The sequence below is a fragment of the Puntigrus tetrazona genome, chromosome 24, assembly GCF_018831695.1.
Source record: "Puntigrus tetrazona isolate hp1 chromosome 24, ASM1883169v1, whole genome shotgun sequence".
In the NCBI taxonomy this organism is placed as follows: Eukaryota; Metazoa; Chordata; class Actinopteri; order Cypriniformes; family Cyprinidae; genus Puntigrus; species Puntigrus tetrazona.
This window is the reverse complement of record NC_056722.1, coordinates 15,113,474-15,129,365: the sequence shown is the minus strand read 5'-3', so window position 1 is coordinate 15,129,365 and position 15,892 is coordinate 15,113,474. Positions and strand designations below refer to the sequence as shown.

At 37.6% G+C, this 15,892-nt stretch overlaps 1 protein-coding gene across 3 annotated transcripts in view; it reads right to left on the bottom strand.

Annotated features, from left to right (window-relative positions):
* Window positions 1–15,892, bottom strand: part of myripb (myosin VIIA and Rab interacting protein b) — a 147,188-nt gene that overhangs the window by 114,358 nt on the left and 16,938 nt on the right. For 2 of the 3 annotated variants that reach the window (XM_043226569.1, XM_043226571.1), the window contains exons 1-2: window positions 12,022–12,349; window positions 5,314–5,508 (exon numbers count right to left, since the gene is read on the bottom strand). In XM_043226569.1, the coding sequence (XP_043082504.1) occupies window positions 5,314–5,423 (110 nt within the window). In that variant the 5' untranslated portion in view covers window positions 5,424–5,508; window positions 12,022–12,349. Of the gene's footprint in view, window positions 1–5,313; window positions 5,509–12,021; window positions 12,350–15,892 lie in introns of those variants that run through there. The other variant, XM_043226570.1, reaches the window with a different exon arrangement.

The window sequence follows — 15,892 nt, the reverse complement described above, 5'->3', positions numbered from 1 at the left end:
GAAGCTGAGTCCCCGGTACATCGGTCCTTTTCCCATGGTCCGGCAAATCACTCCTGTCACCTACCGACTCCAGCTTTCCCGTCAATACCGCATCTCACCTTCCTTCCATGTGTCACTTCTCAAAAAATACACTAATCCTGTTCTTCCTCCCTCCACAGACCCGGAACTACTGAGACAGAAGATCCCTCCTGATCGGAATTGCCCATGGCAAGGGAGCAATTAGATCTGAGAACCATACTCTGGTTGGCCAGTGCTATCAAAAAGAGGTGCAACCACTGTTGACGAACCTTCACCAGGACTCCCGGGAGCAGAGCTATCAGTATAAATGCGTAAAGGCACAACCTGGGCCACGTGTGGGCCATTGCATTCCAGACCCAGGTCAGCTGGATGAGTTAGAGAGTAGTAAAGGGGACATTGTGCTGTCTCCTGAGAGGCAAAGAGGTCCACCTCTGCTACATAAAATCTCTTCCAGATTCGACTGACTACTTCAGGGTAGAGTTTCCATTCCCCATGTGTCACAGGCTGTCTGGACAGCAAGTGTGCTCCCACATTCATATGCCCTGGAATGTAAATGCCGCTGAGGGACAGGAACTTGGCCATGTAGCGCGAGTGGTAAGAGATTACCACAGTGTTGTCCACCCACACTAGGACATGGTAGCTTCACAGTTGCTGGAGGAAATAAAGCTATCATTTCGAGGCAATTGATGTGCCACGCAAGAAGATGACCTCTCCAAATCCATTTGGCTGGGCAGCCATCCAAGACAGCTCCCCAGCCCATGAGGGAAGCATCTGTTATTAGCATCTGCCATGACAGCAGGGACCCAGAATCCTCTGAAAGTAGTGAACAGTTAATATGTACCGCAGACAGTTGTGCCTACATTGTGCTTTTCTTGGCATTGAGTCTCAACCCCAGAAATTTGAGATGAGCTCGGACGACATCCTGATGCTGAAGTGCAAGCTCTTGAGAAAATTAACCAGTCATCTATGTAATTTAAAATGCGGATTCCCTGGAGTCATAGAGAAGCCAGAGCTGCATCCATGAATTTTAATTTTTATATACGTGCGGGATGTGCGGGGGTGCTTAAGAACCTCCCAATCAGGCAGATCGACACGCGATCCCCAAAACTCTCGAGAGCACCCAACTGGCTGAGGTGCCAAAGCACCAGATCCCTGTGTTGGCACAACTTCTCCCATGACTAAGTAAGAATGAGCCAGTCGTTGTGATAGATGAGGAGTCTGGCAGCCACGTTCCGTAAGTGGGCAAGGGCGTCCTCTCTGACCTTTGTAAAGACTTGCAGAGACAGAGAGAAAACGAAGGGGAGGACTCTGTACTGCCATGCTCGACCTTTAAACATGAACCGTAGGAACAGTCTGTGGCGAGGCAGGATGGAGACATGGAAATACGCATCCTTCAGGTCAACCGCTGCAAACCAATACTGGTGTTGTACACATCTTGCACAGCTTGTGCAGGGTTCCATTTAAAACTCGCAGATTCAGGATCGGTCGAAGGCCAACACCTTTTTTGGGTACAAGGAAGTAGGGGCTGTAGATCCCCGCCCCACCCTCACCTCGGGTAGAGGGACCGACTCAATTGCATCTCCTCTCGCAAGACAGAATTGTTCCAGGCTGCCAGAGAAGTCTTGAAAACACCACTGAACCTGGGAGGTCGCCAGGCAAATTGGATCACATGGCACTACCCAACCTATTGTGGTGGCTTATCTGCTATCCACACATCCAACTCCTCACAAGTGGCACCATTGGAATCACCGGCGTACCAAGGGGTGTGTAGTGGTGAACAGTTGGAGAAAGCAGCATGTTCTGGCTGGAGCTCCACAGACTGTTCGGATGCCTTACAGAGCTGGCCAGAGGCATGTGAGGAAGCAAAGTATATCCTAACTGTGGTCTCTTGGCCACTGTAAATGGGGGGGGCGCTCTGGGAGACAGTAAGGAAGCAATGTGTCACACACTGTCACACAATGGACCCGAAGGCCTGGAGGATGAGGAAATTGCTGTTTTTCTAAGACATTAGGTATGGAACAGAAAGAAAATGAAACAGAAGATTCTCCACCCAGCCCTCCTCCAGGGGAAAGAGTGGTGCCTTATTCACCATCCCCATCCCCCAACTCCTTGCCTCTCCAGGCCATCTGTCTCAGGGTCTCTTTGTCATCTTCCTAAAGGACTTGGAGGCTACCTGTGGCAGAGCAGGCCCCGCCCTCCTGTGTGATGCTCGACATGACGGGCTCAACGGGGTCTCAATGTGAGGTGGAGCAGATGTTGTTGCCGCAAGGGGGCGCCCTCAGCAACGAACAGGCTGTGATGAAACCTGCTGCGGATCGGTGGCAGCATGTTCGTGGACAGATAGCGACCACATCCAAGAGGGCACAGCTGAAACGGCATCTTGAAAAAGACGCCAAACACCCAGGGTAATTGCTGGAACACAGGAATACCACTGGTCGTGTCCTCCAAGCAAGACCCCAGTCTGTCATAATGACATAACTCATAGTGACTGACAGACAGTTAACAATTACTTTCTGAATAGTACTCGAATAGTAATCAACCTCTGTTGAAATGCCTACAGTAAAAGGACATCAGAACACTCATTTCAGCATGAACGAGTGCATGTGTGTGTGTACTTATGTTTTTTTAAAAGGGCCAGCTGGTGATTGATCAACAGTCAAAAAATTTCAGGATGACACAGAGCCACTCTAACTCTACCAGGTGCCTGATGGCATTTTACAGCTGAATAGAAAGGTCATGACCTTTCTCAAAGATGGTAATTCTGCACAAAGTTCTCAGTTGATTGTCAGCTTTGCTTATTTTAAACATACTGCAAATGCAAAATATGTGTCTGAGGATTATTCTGAATCACTGCAATAAGGGCAAGTGTCTAAACCATGGCTTAGCAGCAGACAATGGGCCTCATTTACTAAACAAACTTACAAAAAAAAATGGATGTACTGTCATTTCTGTCATTACAAAACTTGTATTTATCAAAATGGACGTCAGCGGTGGCTACTATTAAACTTTACGTCTGGTCTAAGCTTGTGTAAGTTTTTTAGTTACCTGAATTTGCACACAGAATTTAAATCTGCTGGAGAATTGTAAATGGATTTTGTAGGTTATTTTTCTTACCGTTAAACCGATGCTCATTAGTCGATCATTAGGATTTTAATGTTTTGGGTTTTTTTTTAGCTTTATATGCACAAATAGAAGTACAAACAGCAGACCACAAAACACAGTCATTGTATCATGCACCTGCAGCGTGGAGAAAACAGAAATTAAGTCTAGAAAAGGAATAAAATAAATAGGACCACACAAAGTATATTGTATGTAAGATTAATGTATACTCTTAATGTATTTTATTTATTTTCTTTATGTCTTTATTTCATTTAATCCACCTGACAGGCACAAGGCACCTCAAACAACATTCTAGCACTGCCTGACATTTCAGTTATTTTTCATAAACCTTAAATTCAAAAACCAAACACTGTTTATTTTGCTCACTGTTTATTGTGCAGTGCCCAAAAAAACATAAATGAATTTGGCATAAATGTTTACTGATGTTTTTGGGGTAAGATTAATTTCTCTTTCATGAGATGACTTCCTCTTTTTGCCTGGGTTTCAGTTCTCTGTATCGTAAACTATAGGGGTGAGGCTTCTAAACTGGATGTTTTTGGGGGCGTGAAATTCAAATAACGATTGTTTTCATCTGCCAGATTTATCAAAAAGATTTATCAGATTCATACCATGAGCTCGGTGGCATGCGAATGTTTCATGAATCACACATGCATCATAGACACAGAGGTTGAATTCTTAGTTAGTACTGCATACAATTTTTTTGCTGTCAATTTAGTATTATTTACATACTAGTAGTATTATATAAGCCATTATTTTAAAATGTACTTTATTTTAAATGTTGTTTGTTTTAATAATCATTATTTTTAGTAACTATGCATTTTTTGTATTTTTATGTTCTGTTTTTTTTCTTTTTCAATATAATTTATAGAAATATAAAATGTTTAGTACATAATGTTTAGTTAATTAGAAAAATAAGATACGGACGGTGTGACAAAGGGCAGGGTCAAACACCAGCAACCAACTATGGCGAAACAAAAGAATAACCCAAAAAATAGGAAAATTTCAGGTCAGGCAATCACAAGTCAAAAACGCAAAGGCAAGACAAGGCACACTTAGATTTAAGTGGTTCAATGACAGATTATATTCTTCACTGCAAGTTAGCTCGCACAAACTCACTGAGAAACGCTAAATAAATTGGACATGAAAATAAACATTTTTGTATACTCCCTTAAGTTGTCTATGACTTGCTGTTGACTCACCAAAAAAGATAAAGACCAAAGTGCGTCATGTCTGACAATGTTCAAAACTCACAACACTGAGCAATCTCAAGATCCATAACCTTTGCCCTAGAACCATCTAACCCTGCAACCCAAACCAATGAGTTCTGACAGAAAACTTCATGGGAAATCTCTTGACAAACTAAAGTGCTGACAATTTTTTAAAAACAAAACATTCAATGCATTTTACTGTATTTTTACTGTAGGTACAAGAGATGCAGTAGAAACGTTATATAGCTTCTAAACATAAATATCAATCATCACAATCACAGTCCTGTGATGAGTTACTCTGTCCAGAGTGCATTACAATTGTAGAGTGTTGCTGAATGCACCAAAAACACAAAATGAAAAGTAGTTGACCAGCAACCTCAATAAAGGCAGTGAAAGAGTACATCGAAATACAGTATATGGATTTTCACATTGCATTTTGCATGACATTAAGCGATGGTCAGCATACACTTACTATTATCATTTGCTCAAAAATATGAATCTTTGAGCTATTTGGGTCAGCACCTGAAAGATTGCATAAATTACCTCACATTACAAAAAAAACAAAAAAAAAAATTCTAAATATAATAAAAATATAAAACTTGATAACTTACAATATGTAACACAAAGGTTTCTTACCTTTTCACCTTCATCAAAAGCAGAATAAAAGTACCATAATGCAATCTACAGCACATGATTTAAGTACTATATTTTAAGTGTTTTAAAACAATATTATAGCTTTGTGTAAGAAACAGAGCAAAAATTAAGTACGTATTTTCTGAAAACCTTAGCCTCATCATCATTACTGGCTGCAAATGTAAAATCTGGCACAACACATCTTGAGGCACCATCTTTGAATTAGCATTAGAATAAACAATTATAGTCATTATTTTCAATACTCAAGGCTTCAGAACTGCCAGCCAATCAAATTAAATCTTCACTTATGTCTTACACTCACGCGTGCTGTTACCTGAGCCTCTCCTCTTCCTTCTTACGGAGGTGCATGTCTCTCTGTACCACTCTAAGCACGTGCTCTGCTTCATCATTGCTCAGAGCAGACAGGTCCAGTTTTCGTCCCATCACTGCTTTGGAGTCAAAGGTCAAAAGTTCACTGGAATCACAGGAGGTTGTCCTTAAAGACTTTGAGGATAAAGCCTGGGGGTCACTGAGAAATAAGAGAGAAATAAAAGTCATACTGTCTTAACTGAATGATGCTTGGATTTCATGGGATTAAATGGGACTTTCACAATAACAAATATTTGAAATTCCAATACTGAGGTCAGACATTTACACAATGGCTTTATTTTATACACAAGCATAGCATGTTATCTATTAAGTTCCAGCTCATCCACTTTCTCTTCTCCTTTTTAGTCTCAGCCTTGGTTGGAGCAAATTCTCAATCCAGCAAAGTCTAATATGATTAGGTATTAATTTTATAGTATAAATTTAAAAACCTACTTGGACAACATGGTTAAAAAATGTAACAGACTGCTACAGTAAAAACCTATGAAGTACAGCTAACCACTGTATTTGGCAAAGTATTTATTTGTAGGTCAGTGGCATCAAATATTTAAAATACCTTTATATTTCTGAGTTAGATCTATGAAACTTTCAATATTTCAGTGTTACTTTTGAAAATCTATAACTTGACAAAGTCCTGTTTTTCACTGATTATTTTCCCAGAGCCTGTCTTTTTTGTGGCTTGTGGTTGTTTCAAATAATCCATCTTAAATGAAATGAAAAACAAACTATCCTGTTTATTAATTTTGGTCAAACCAGGCCATTTTAAAATACAAATGCACAAAAGTTGTTTTTTTTAGGTGGTTTATGTACTAATAAAAAAAGTACAATGTACTTATTTTTGTCATATCACTTATATTGGTCATATTGCATTGCAAAACACTTTTGATCAAATTGCATTATAAAACACTGCTTTTGAGTTGGGATACAGATAAGGTTAAGGGCAGATTTCGTGGAATACGGTTAGGTTTAAGGGAAGGGTACAATGTAAATTAAGTAAAAACATGTATTTACACAAAAAGTGCATTGTACCAAATGATTAATTTAAATTTAATACATGGTATGGACACCTAATATAAAATGGGACCTGAATTCATACATATTGTTTGTGTTTGGGAAAAATAAATAAATTAAAAACTACCAAACCAAAATCAATGGCAAATGTTTACCACAAAGCCAGACTTAAATAGCATAGCAAAATAATATTTCTCCACAGAAAGATGAAATAAATATATTGTAAATTAGCAAACATAAAACCATAAAATGCATTTATACTAAAGAGTTCCTGCAAAACAAGTCAGTTATCTTTAACAAGCAAACAGGCTTCCTAAGATAAGACTGGTACAATGCACACATGGATTTGGAGCTGCATTAATGTGCTATGCAAGTCATTGGAAAATTCTACCTGTGGACAAAGATCTCAAATACTTTCTCTCTCTCTCTTATTATGGTCCTACATGGGACTGGAAGAGATGAGAACATTTCAGAATAGGCTCATCATCGGAGGTTAAACATAAGAGAGACAGATAAGATAAAGAGGTTCCAAGAATTATGCACTAAAAAATAGATGTCCTTATCAGCCAGTGTTTTTATATGACATATCAAACATAGATGTTTACTTACTAAACTATTAGAGATGCACATTAATGGGAGACCCTGTTAAGTGCTTATTGATGAAGAGCCATGAAATAAAACGGGAAACAGGAGGAGATTGTGTGGAAGGAGGTGGGCCAATTATAGGAAGAAGCAGAGATGGTATTACAGAAAAGGAGAGAGGGGGAGATGCTGACAAAGAGAAGGAGAGAGAGTGTATGACGTTAAATGCAGCCTCTGGGTGATGACTCAGTCAGCTGTGCCCTTTAAGCTCCACCAATCACATTACACTCCACCTGTTTACAATCCTCTCTCTCACACATACACACAAAGACAGACACTAAGACATATAGGCAACTAACTACATATAGGATAATCACCCAAAAAAACTCATCACACATATCTATATCCAGACATCCTGGAAAGACTTCAATAAAAGACAACAGCACACCAACAGTCTCACAGCTGCATTAGATGCTAACTTACTGTTCCTATAGGAAATAGGAGACAGTTTTACAGTTTAATATAAACACATTTGACAAGAAAGCATAGTCCGGTTCATAGTCCAGTTCACATTGCAGCTTAGACATGAAGAAATCGCCTTATTAACACTCTATAAACAGTATATGTACGACCACAGTTTTTATTTTGTACACATTTCTATATAGATACAAATACAAATAAAACTAATGCAAATAAAACAAAAAAAATTTATATTTCCACTAATGCTGATTGGCTAACAGTATACAAGACTAGTAGTCTAAAAAATGTAGTCAAACCCAGTAAAAATTATTGTATGAATGTATTTATTTATCATTGAGAAATTAATAAATAAATATTCACACAAAAAGTAAAAATATTTTGCAGATTGAGGGGCAATAATACAGCAAAATGGAGCTTGTGCTCAGCAGTGGGAGGTTATATGTGGGTCAAGCTCAGGACGTGCTTTGTTCTAGAAGCTACTGCCACAATCAAGATTCCTGGTGGACTGAGATGCAGTATATACATATACACAATGACCCAACATAATCTTGCTGTTTTGCACTTAGCAAAACATGCTTATGCTTAGGGTCGATATAAGAGTCTCCTAATTCAGTGTTTATACAGTATAATCTACACAATTTGATATAACATTCATGTTCGTAGCACACAAAACATTAACTTGTCTGTTAGCTTTTGCAGAAACCACTAATCAATGCCACAGCCATGATCATAAATAACCTATTTTTAGCTCACCTGTGCTGATGGTTATACCACAGCCTTCCACTGTCTTAGTATACATTCACCCTACAAATAAGAGACATGGTGTGAAGTAATTTCTTTTCTATCTGTGTCATTTGTCTGTGCTGAATAATGGGACAAAAACACATTCTCTTTTAGGCTGTAATGTAACTAACCCAATTCGTCAGACTGGCCTCCATTTCAGCTCAACATGCTGCAGTGTTTGATTCAAGTATCATTATACAGGGCTGCTTGAAATATGCTGCGAGCAATTTCCCACTACACAAAAGTGTTGGATCACAGTATTCCAGCTGCCAAACGCTTTAGTCATCATGGTATTGTGCTATTAATTTAAAATATTCCCATGATTTTAAAACTCATTCTGAGTACAAGGCCATTTTAATTTTAGGCATATGCATTTGTCTAATTATCTGAAAAACATACACTGAAGGCACATAACATATAAACATATACATCTGTTTAAGAGTACATTGTCTGGAAAGTACTGCATTTCAATGATCATTTTAGGCTGACAAACGTTGACAAAACCCCCCTGAAAAATTCCTTTTAAACATGTTATCAATTCTATCTATAACATTATCTATACAATAAGCCATGCCAAACTAACTTAAGATATAAAATAATCATCTAAAACCTTTTTTCAGTTCAAAAGGAAACTGACAGTCTGGTCATTTTCCTAACATCAGACACAAATGAACCCCAATGCAACATCAGACCACAAAATTCTGAGACTGACTAGTAATAATTAGGTATTTAAAGGTTGTTTTACAAATGCAATGGTTAACCAGATATGAAAATATACCAGCATGCAATATTTGGATGAAATATATGACAAATTCTCCCCACTCTCTTGATCAAATCTCTTTCTTAACAACAGCACTAATAATGCTACTGCGACCCTATCTTAACAATGCAATGAAAACAGCAGGCATCAGTCAGTCATTATACACCGTCATGTATGATAAATTAATAAAAACAGCTATGCAGGCAGGTTGGCTCAATGCATGCGGAGAGGATGATTCATTGAGCGGTCTTTATCCACCTCTAACGTAACCATAAGAATGAAGTGACAAACAGATGTTTCATTCACACAATGCAATCTCCACAAACACTGTTTGGTCTGATGGGGTTTACAACGATGAAGTGAAATAGTAATGCAATACTGCAAAAAGTATGAATGAATGAAAAAATAACCCCTCTTTCTAGGAAGCCAGCATCACTGTTATCAGAAGGGAATGAATATGGCAAGCCGCAGTAACATTTATTAAATAAAACTACACTTATATTTATTTATTTAGCACAGAATATTATTCAAAGAAACATCACAAGAAATTTGTCATAACAGAGAATTATATTTGCAGTAGACAATGCCAAGATTAGCCTGCTAGCTAATAGCTGAAGTGAAATGCAAAAAAGAAAATAAAATGTTATAAAGTGCTTTTGTTAATGGTTGTGATTTTGCTAGATGCAACCAGTGTATCTTTAGCTTCAAAACTAACAAGAAATTAAACAGTAACTGGAAGCTAGTATTTTAGTTACTATTGCACATTCACTTAAGGCTAGTATAAATTTAATTTGTTTCTAGTGCAGTTTGCTAATACTAATAATAAACTGAAACCAGAAAATAATACATATTTCTTATCCCAGTAGTAACTATTATATGGATAGAAATACTGTACTAGTGTCATTTCTAATAAATTATTAGTTGATTTTACTTATCATGCACAGTATACAAATTAGTTTCGTCCCACTTTATACTGAGGCCCTAATACCTTACATAGTAACTAGATGTGTACATAGTATGTAACCACAGTGTAATTACACATTGGTACATAGTATCTACATCTGTAATATTTTTGTAAATACACAAAACAGGTTGTAACAACCTTCAGAATGGTATGTGTAAGCACAAATGCACAAAACAGAATATTAGTAACAACAAGTTTTTCACTTCACTAAGTACTTACTTACTTAATCTATACATTTATAAATAATTGGAACAATTTTATTGAGGGGGAGGAGATGGGTAGGTTTAGGGGAGAAAATGGGATCCAGGGGGTGGAAACGGGTATGTTTAGGAATATGCAAAGTGAGAATTGGATCTGGAGTTGGTGCACCGCTGTAATACCAATGTAGTAACTCCTCAGGAACTGTAAAATAAAGTGTAACATTCTTCTAACACCATTTTGGATGTAAAATCTAACTTTGTGGTCACTGCGTTACATTAAAGTAATTACATGGTAAGTCCACAAGAATTATTTACTTAATATAAGGTGTAACATTTTCTTTACCAAGTTAGGGACAGGTTTGCTGGTATGGGTAGTTTTAAGGGTAAGTTAAGGCCTGATATACTTAAAACTAAATAAAAAAACAAACTGAAATGACTTCATTTTGAACAAAATCAGGTCAAAACAAAGTTAGTTTTAAGTTTATTTTGTCAGTTCAAAACAGCTCACCAAAGCTAACTTTTCGGGGAGTAAATTTTACCTCCTAAACACCTTTGAGCTACCATTGGTCTGAGGCAGTTACGCAATCTGTGGGTGTGTTCTAAAACCCCACCTTCTTTGACACAGGATTTTTTTTTCCTGTTTTTTTCTCATTCAGCTGAGGTCAGGCAAGGGAGCAACATCTCCATGTCACTATTTATATAGCTGAGCTGCCACAGATATATCCACACCTGTATGATCGCTCCTTGAGAGACTTTAAAAGTTCAGCGAAATAAATGAATTTCTACAAAGAAATTACAATGATGTTTGTGTCAATGACCTTAAGTTATGCAAAAAATTACGTAGAGAAACACAAGATACATGTTTTCCAAAGCTATGAAAAGATTAAAAGGAAGCAAGCAAATAAATATTACACAGTACTGCTGCTGTCGTTGTTCTTGTCGTTGTACCAAATTAATCATTTAAATGCAAATACATAATAGTTAGGGCCAACTAATATAAAGTGAGACACAATTTTCTTTAATTGCCTTGTTTTTCGAAGGGCAAATAAGATAAATGTTATACATGCCCAGCCAATATGAAATGTCACTTGCCATCATTCCTCCAGATGCCATTTAGCCATGTTTGTGATGGCCTTATATTGTTTGCATTTATTTACACTTTGATTTGAATGCTAACAGAGCGTCTGTATGTCTCGACTGATGCAGGAGAGCGTATGCTATGTGCGCCCTGCAGATGCTCTTTAAAATAGCACTACCGTAAATAAAGAATTGTTTTTGTGCAAAAAGTATTCTTGATGCTTCATAACATTCTGATTGAACTACTGATGTCACATGGACTACATTGACAATGTGTTTGGTTCTTGGCCTTGAATGTGTGAGGACCCTTGCTGTCTATGTGAGGACCAGAAAGCTCTCGGATTAAATCTAAAACATCCTAATTTGTGTTCCAAAGATGACCAAAAGTCTTAAGGGTTTGCAACAACATGAGTAATTAATTAATTGATTAAGTAATTAATGTCTTTTTGTGCTCCTGGTGACTACACACTGTGTAGCTAAACTGAAAATGATTACTAAAGTAAGCTATTCGTGATATAAAACATAAACGTTCGTTTAATACCCGAATGCTAAAACAGCTTGCCATATGGTGAGGACTAAACGTGTCAGGTGCACCTAGCACACTTTGCATATATAATATGTAGAAATCGATAACTGCAATATACAAGCGGGTCACAAAAACACTCGTCTATCTTCATCCTCCCATTGTACTGAGCAATTGTAAAATTCACACACAAACTTTTGCACGTTTATCAACGATTCAAGCAGCTAATACAATAACATCTACGCAGAATGAATGTGACATCTGCACAAACTTACGCGAAATCAACATCCGCGGTGTGTCCGCAGGCTACAGACGTCCACGCACTGACAGAGAGACGGGTTTGGCTCGGTTAACTTCCATTGATCGGTGATATGTGATTTCCCACGCAGGCACACACACAGTCACGCGCTTTAGCTTACGGGGCGCCGGCTGGTGCAAACTGATTTACAGGATTTGAGTCTATTTACAGCGGCTTATTTTTGCAGCGGTTAACTTACTGTTTGAGGAGTAAATTAAATAGCTAATAATTGATTAGCCCTTTTTAGTCAGCTTTCTTTCCCCTCTCAGCATGGCTATCTCTGCTCACACACATGATCCAGCGGCTGCTCGCATCCTCCTCCAGCACCTGAGCATCCCGCTGATGAGCCAATCACAACGTGGTGTTCTGCCCATTATTGAAACATCCACTAACACACGCAGAACGATGGTGCTCCACTCAATCATCTCTTAACGTTAAGGCCTATGAAAACTGAGGCAAACTAATTGGTATTGTTGAAGTGTATCATAGAGCTTGATTTAAATTAAACCAAAACAAAGATTTCGTTTATTTGGTATTACTGGAATGTAGGAAGTTTTCGTAACTTAAATTGCGTGACTTACAATTAGTAAAATCAAAACTCAGTTGTTATATAGGTAGATGGATAGATAGAACATTGTTTTTGTTTTATTCAATAAATAAGACTAATTACCATAATGCTCAATCATTATCTATATCAGATAGTGTAAAAATTGTATTCATTAATTAAATATATCAATTTTGTGGATGCAAGCAAGGTTTAAATTTAATGTCCTTAACACCAAATGCTTCCGATCTTTATTTATCAAGTATATAAAATAGATGTTTTTTATGGTTGCCCCTCTAAAATAAAAAAAGCTAAACCTGGTATTTATCACGTTATGGGGACCAAACGTCCCCACAAGGATAGGAATACCAGTAATTGACCTTGTGGGAACATTTTTAAGTGCCCATGAGGAAACAAGCTTAGTACAGGATTCAATTTTTTGAAAATCTACAAATGTCAGTAGTTGGTGTAAATGGTGTAGGATAATAATACATACAGTCTGTAAAGTATAAAAACAATTACGCCTGTCCCCATAAACATGCAAACACAATGTGTGCGTGTGTATGTGTGAACCTTATTTTCAGGGCCTTTAACTGGGTATGACTGGGGGACATGTTGATAAATGGCACTTGTGTTTCTTTTGACTCTCATTAACACATTAATTGTAAACACACACACAGTCTTGACAGTGTAATTTTGTAGTACTGTATCTTTAAAGCCTGTAAACACATTTCTAATGATGATGGTTGATACAGTAGCCAAAAAAGGATCAAGCAGAAAGGCAAGACATCTCTCAGCTCCTTATCGCTACAGTGCAGTGATGGAAACTGCTGAGAGCAGCAGGTTTCATAGTACTTGCTTTGTGGCAGATGTGAAAAAAAGAACAGAAGAGAATTAAGATAAACACCATCCACTATCTAAATAACTAAGTAACTGTCAAGATCTGGTTCCTGAGCTTCTGCCTGTGAACACTAGAGGTCACCTCATCTCCTCAGCCTCACTACACCTCAGACTCCATTTCCCATAATCACCCTGTACCTGAGTCTGGTTGTCTGCACAGGTGTTCCTCAGTACCCAGCCCTACTTAAGCAATTACCAAACGAACATTCAATTCAAAGTCTTGTTTTTGCCTTGGCTAACATTTCTGAGCATTTCTTACCTGTGTTTTCTGAATCTCTGTACCCCGATCTCTATCTGGTAACGTGTATGATTCTGTATTCATCTCTGACATGCCTGTTGATTTCTGATTTCTGCCTGTCGACTCTGCACAATAAAAGCTGCAAATAATCTGAACGCCTCCGACTCCTCTGTTACAGAAGACTTCACCAAACAAGGATCCAGCAGTTTATCTGGCAAGCTATGGACCCAGTCAATCAGTTGTTAAAATTGCTGACACCTTGCAATTGTAGAAGGATCTGGAAGTCATGGTCTGGTTCCTAGGCGTTAGTCTGTGATCACTAGAGTTCACCTCATCTCTTCAGCCGCAGTACAAGACTCCATTTCCCATAATCACCCCGTACCTGAAACCGGTTGCCTGCACAGGTGTTCCTCATTATCCACCCCTACTTAAGCAGTCACCAAACAAACAGTCATTGCGAAGTCTTGAGTGTTTTTTTTTTTTTTTTACCTGTGTTTTCTGATTCCCTGTGTACAACCCTAGACTGTTCTGCTGATTCTCTGACGCCTGCCTTTGATCTGACCATTGGACTCTTTATTGTTTCTTCTGCTATTCAAGGCACAATTTAAAATAAATCGTAACAATCACTTTCTGCTGAGCCTGACAAGATTGGGGATTCTGAGTTGATACTCAAAATAATTTGTTTAATTGAAACATTGAAACCTGAGGAGCTGAATTCCACAAAGAGGCCCCAAGACAACAGACCCTAGTGTAAATGCAAATGAATCATCTCCAAAGGACTTATGAGCACCTCATAAATTATGTGCATAACTGCGTGTTATACAGTTAACTATCATGTGCTAATCACTTAATGTTGATGTATTTTGAAGGACTATTAAGTGGCTTATAGGTTTATATTAATGTTTGGTATTTATGTGTGTGAATCCCCTTGCTTAAAACGTTTCTTCCAATTAATTCTTAGTCAAATGTATTGTATTCTTGCTATAGAAATCATATAGCCAATCAGCAACCTCGGGAAACCTCTTTCGATGACAACAAAGGGAATGTAAATTAATTCATACTGAACTGGTTAATTTAATATAAATTTGAAACTCATTATTGAACTTAACAAGGGTTAAGTGATTGATGGTTGTTCAGGTCTATGCAATTTCTCATATTGCTTTAAACTTTCACATTTTCACATTTTTATTCACTTAAACTCATTCTTTCCTCACTTACTCTTTGTGTGAACGTGTGTTTATGTGTTAGTTTAATTTATATGTCTTAGAGTTATCCAATAAAGCCAAATTTATATTAAAAAGAGAAGTAACTTGTGTTTTGTGCTTACAAGTTAATGTCAAGCTGCCAAGTCTTGAGTGCTAATTATGCCAAGTTACTGTGCTAATTATTAGTGTTTTCACTATATTTTGGATTTTAATATCCAGTGCAGAATTGCTGTTATAATTGCTGTTCAGTGAATCACTGACCAACTCAGTAATCTGACTGTTGAATTTTTGTTATTGCTTAATAGTGTTTAACTTTTTAACATTTAATTCCATTCATTCATCATATTCTTTATACACTTTGTTTGAACTGTACCCTCTACTGTTGATATGGATCTACATTTTCTTCAGCTCAAAACATATTCATAAAGCTTTTTAAAGGGGTCAGCGAATGTGACATGCATGTTTAAAAGCTGTTTGACCTGAAATGTGCATTGGCAGTGTGGGTACACAACCCTATAATGATATAGATCCTAGTGTTTTTTTTTGTTTGTTTGTTTGTTTGTTTGTTTATCTCATTAAATGATTTCCTCTTTCTCAGATGACTGTCTGTGTGACATCAAACAGAGCCAGAATCCTCCTTAAATGCAAATGCACTAAAGAGGATTACTTAAAACAAAGCTGATTTTGACCAGGTAAAATGGGCAATATTTTACATTACCACAAATTACCACACATTTTAACTAAAGTATGTAATAGACTTTTCATTAAGACCCTAAAAAATTATATCAATTTGTGAAAAAAGGGCATCCAATGACCCCTATAAGTTTGCATTAAAATTAAGCAGTTAATGTTTGATGTCTGAGATCCCTTTACAGGTTGGCTCTATGCCTCCCATTCTGCAGAATAAATAACTTTCTCTAAAAGTGGTTAATGTGCTGGGCAGTCTGAACTAAGGTGCAGA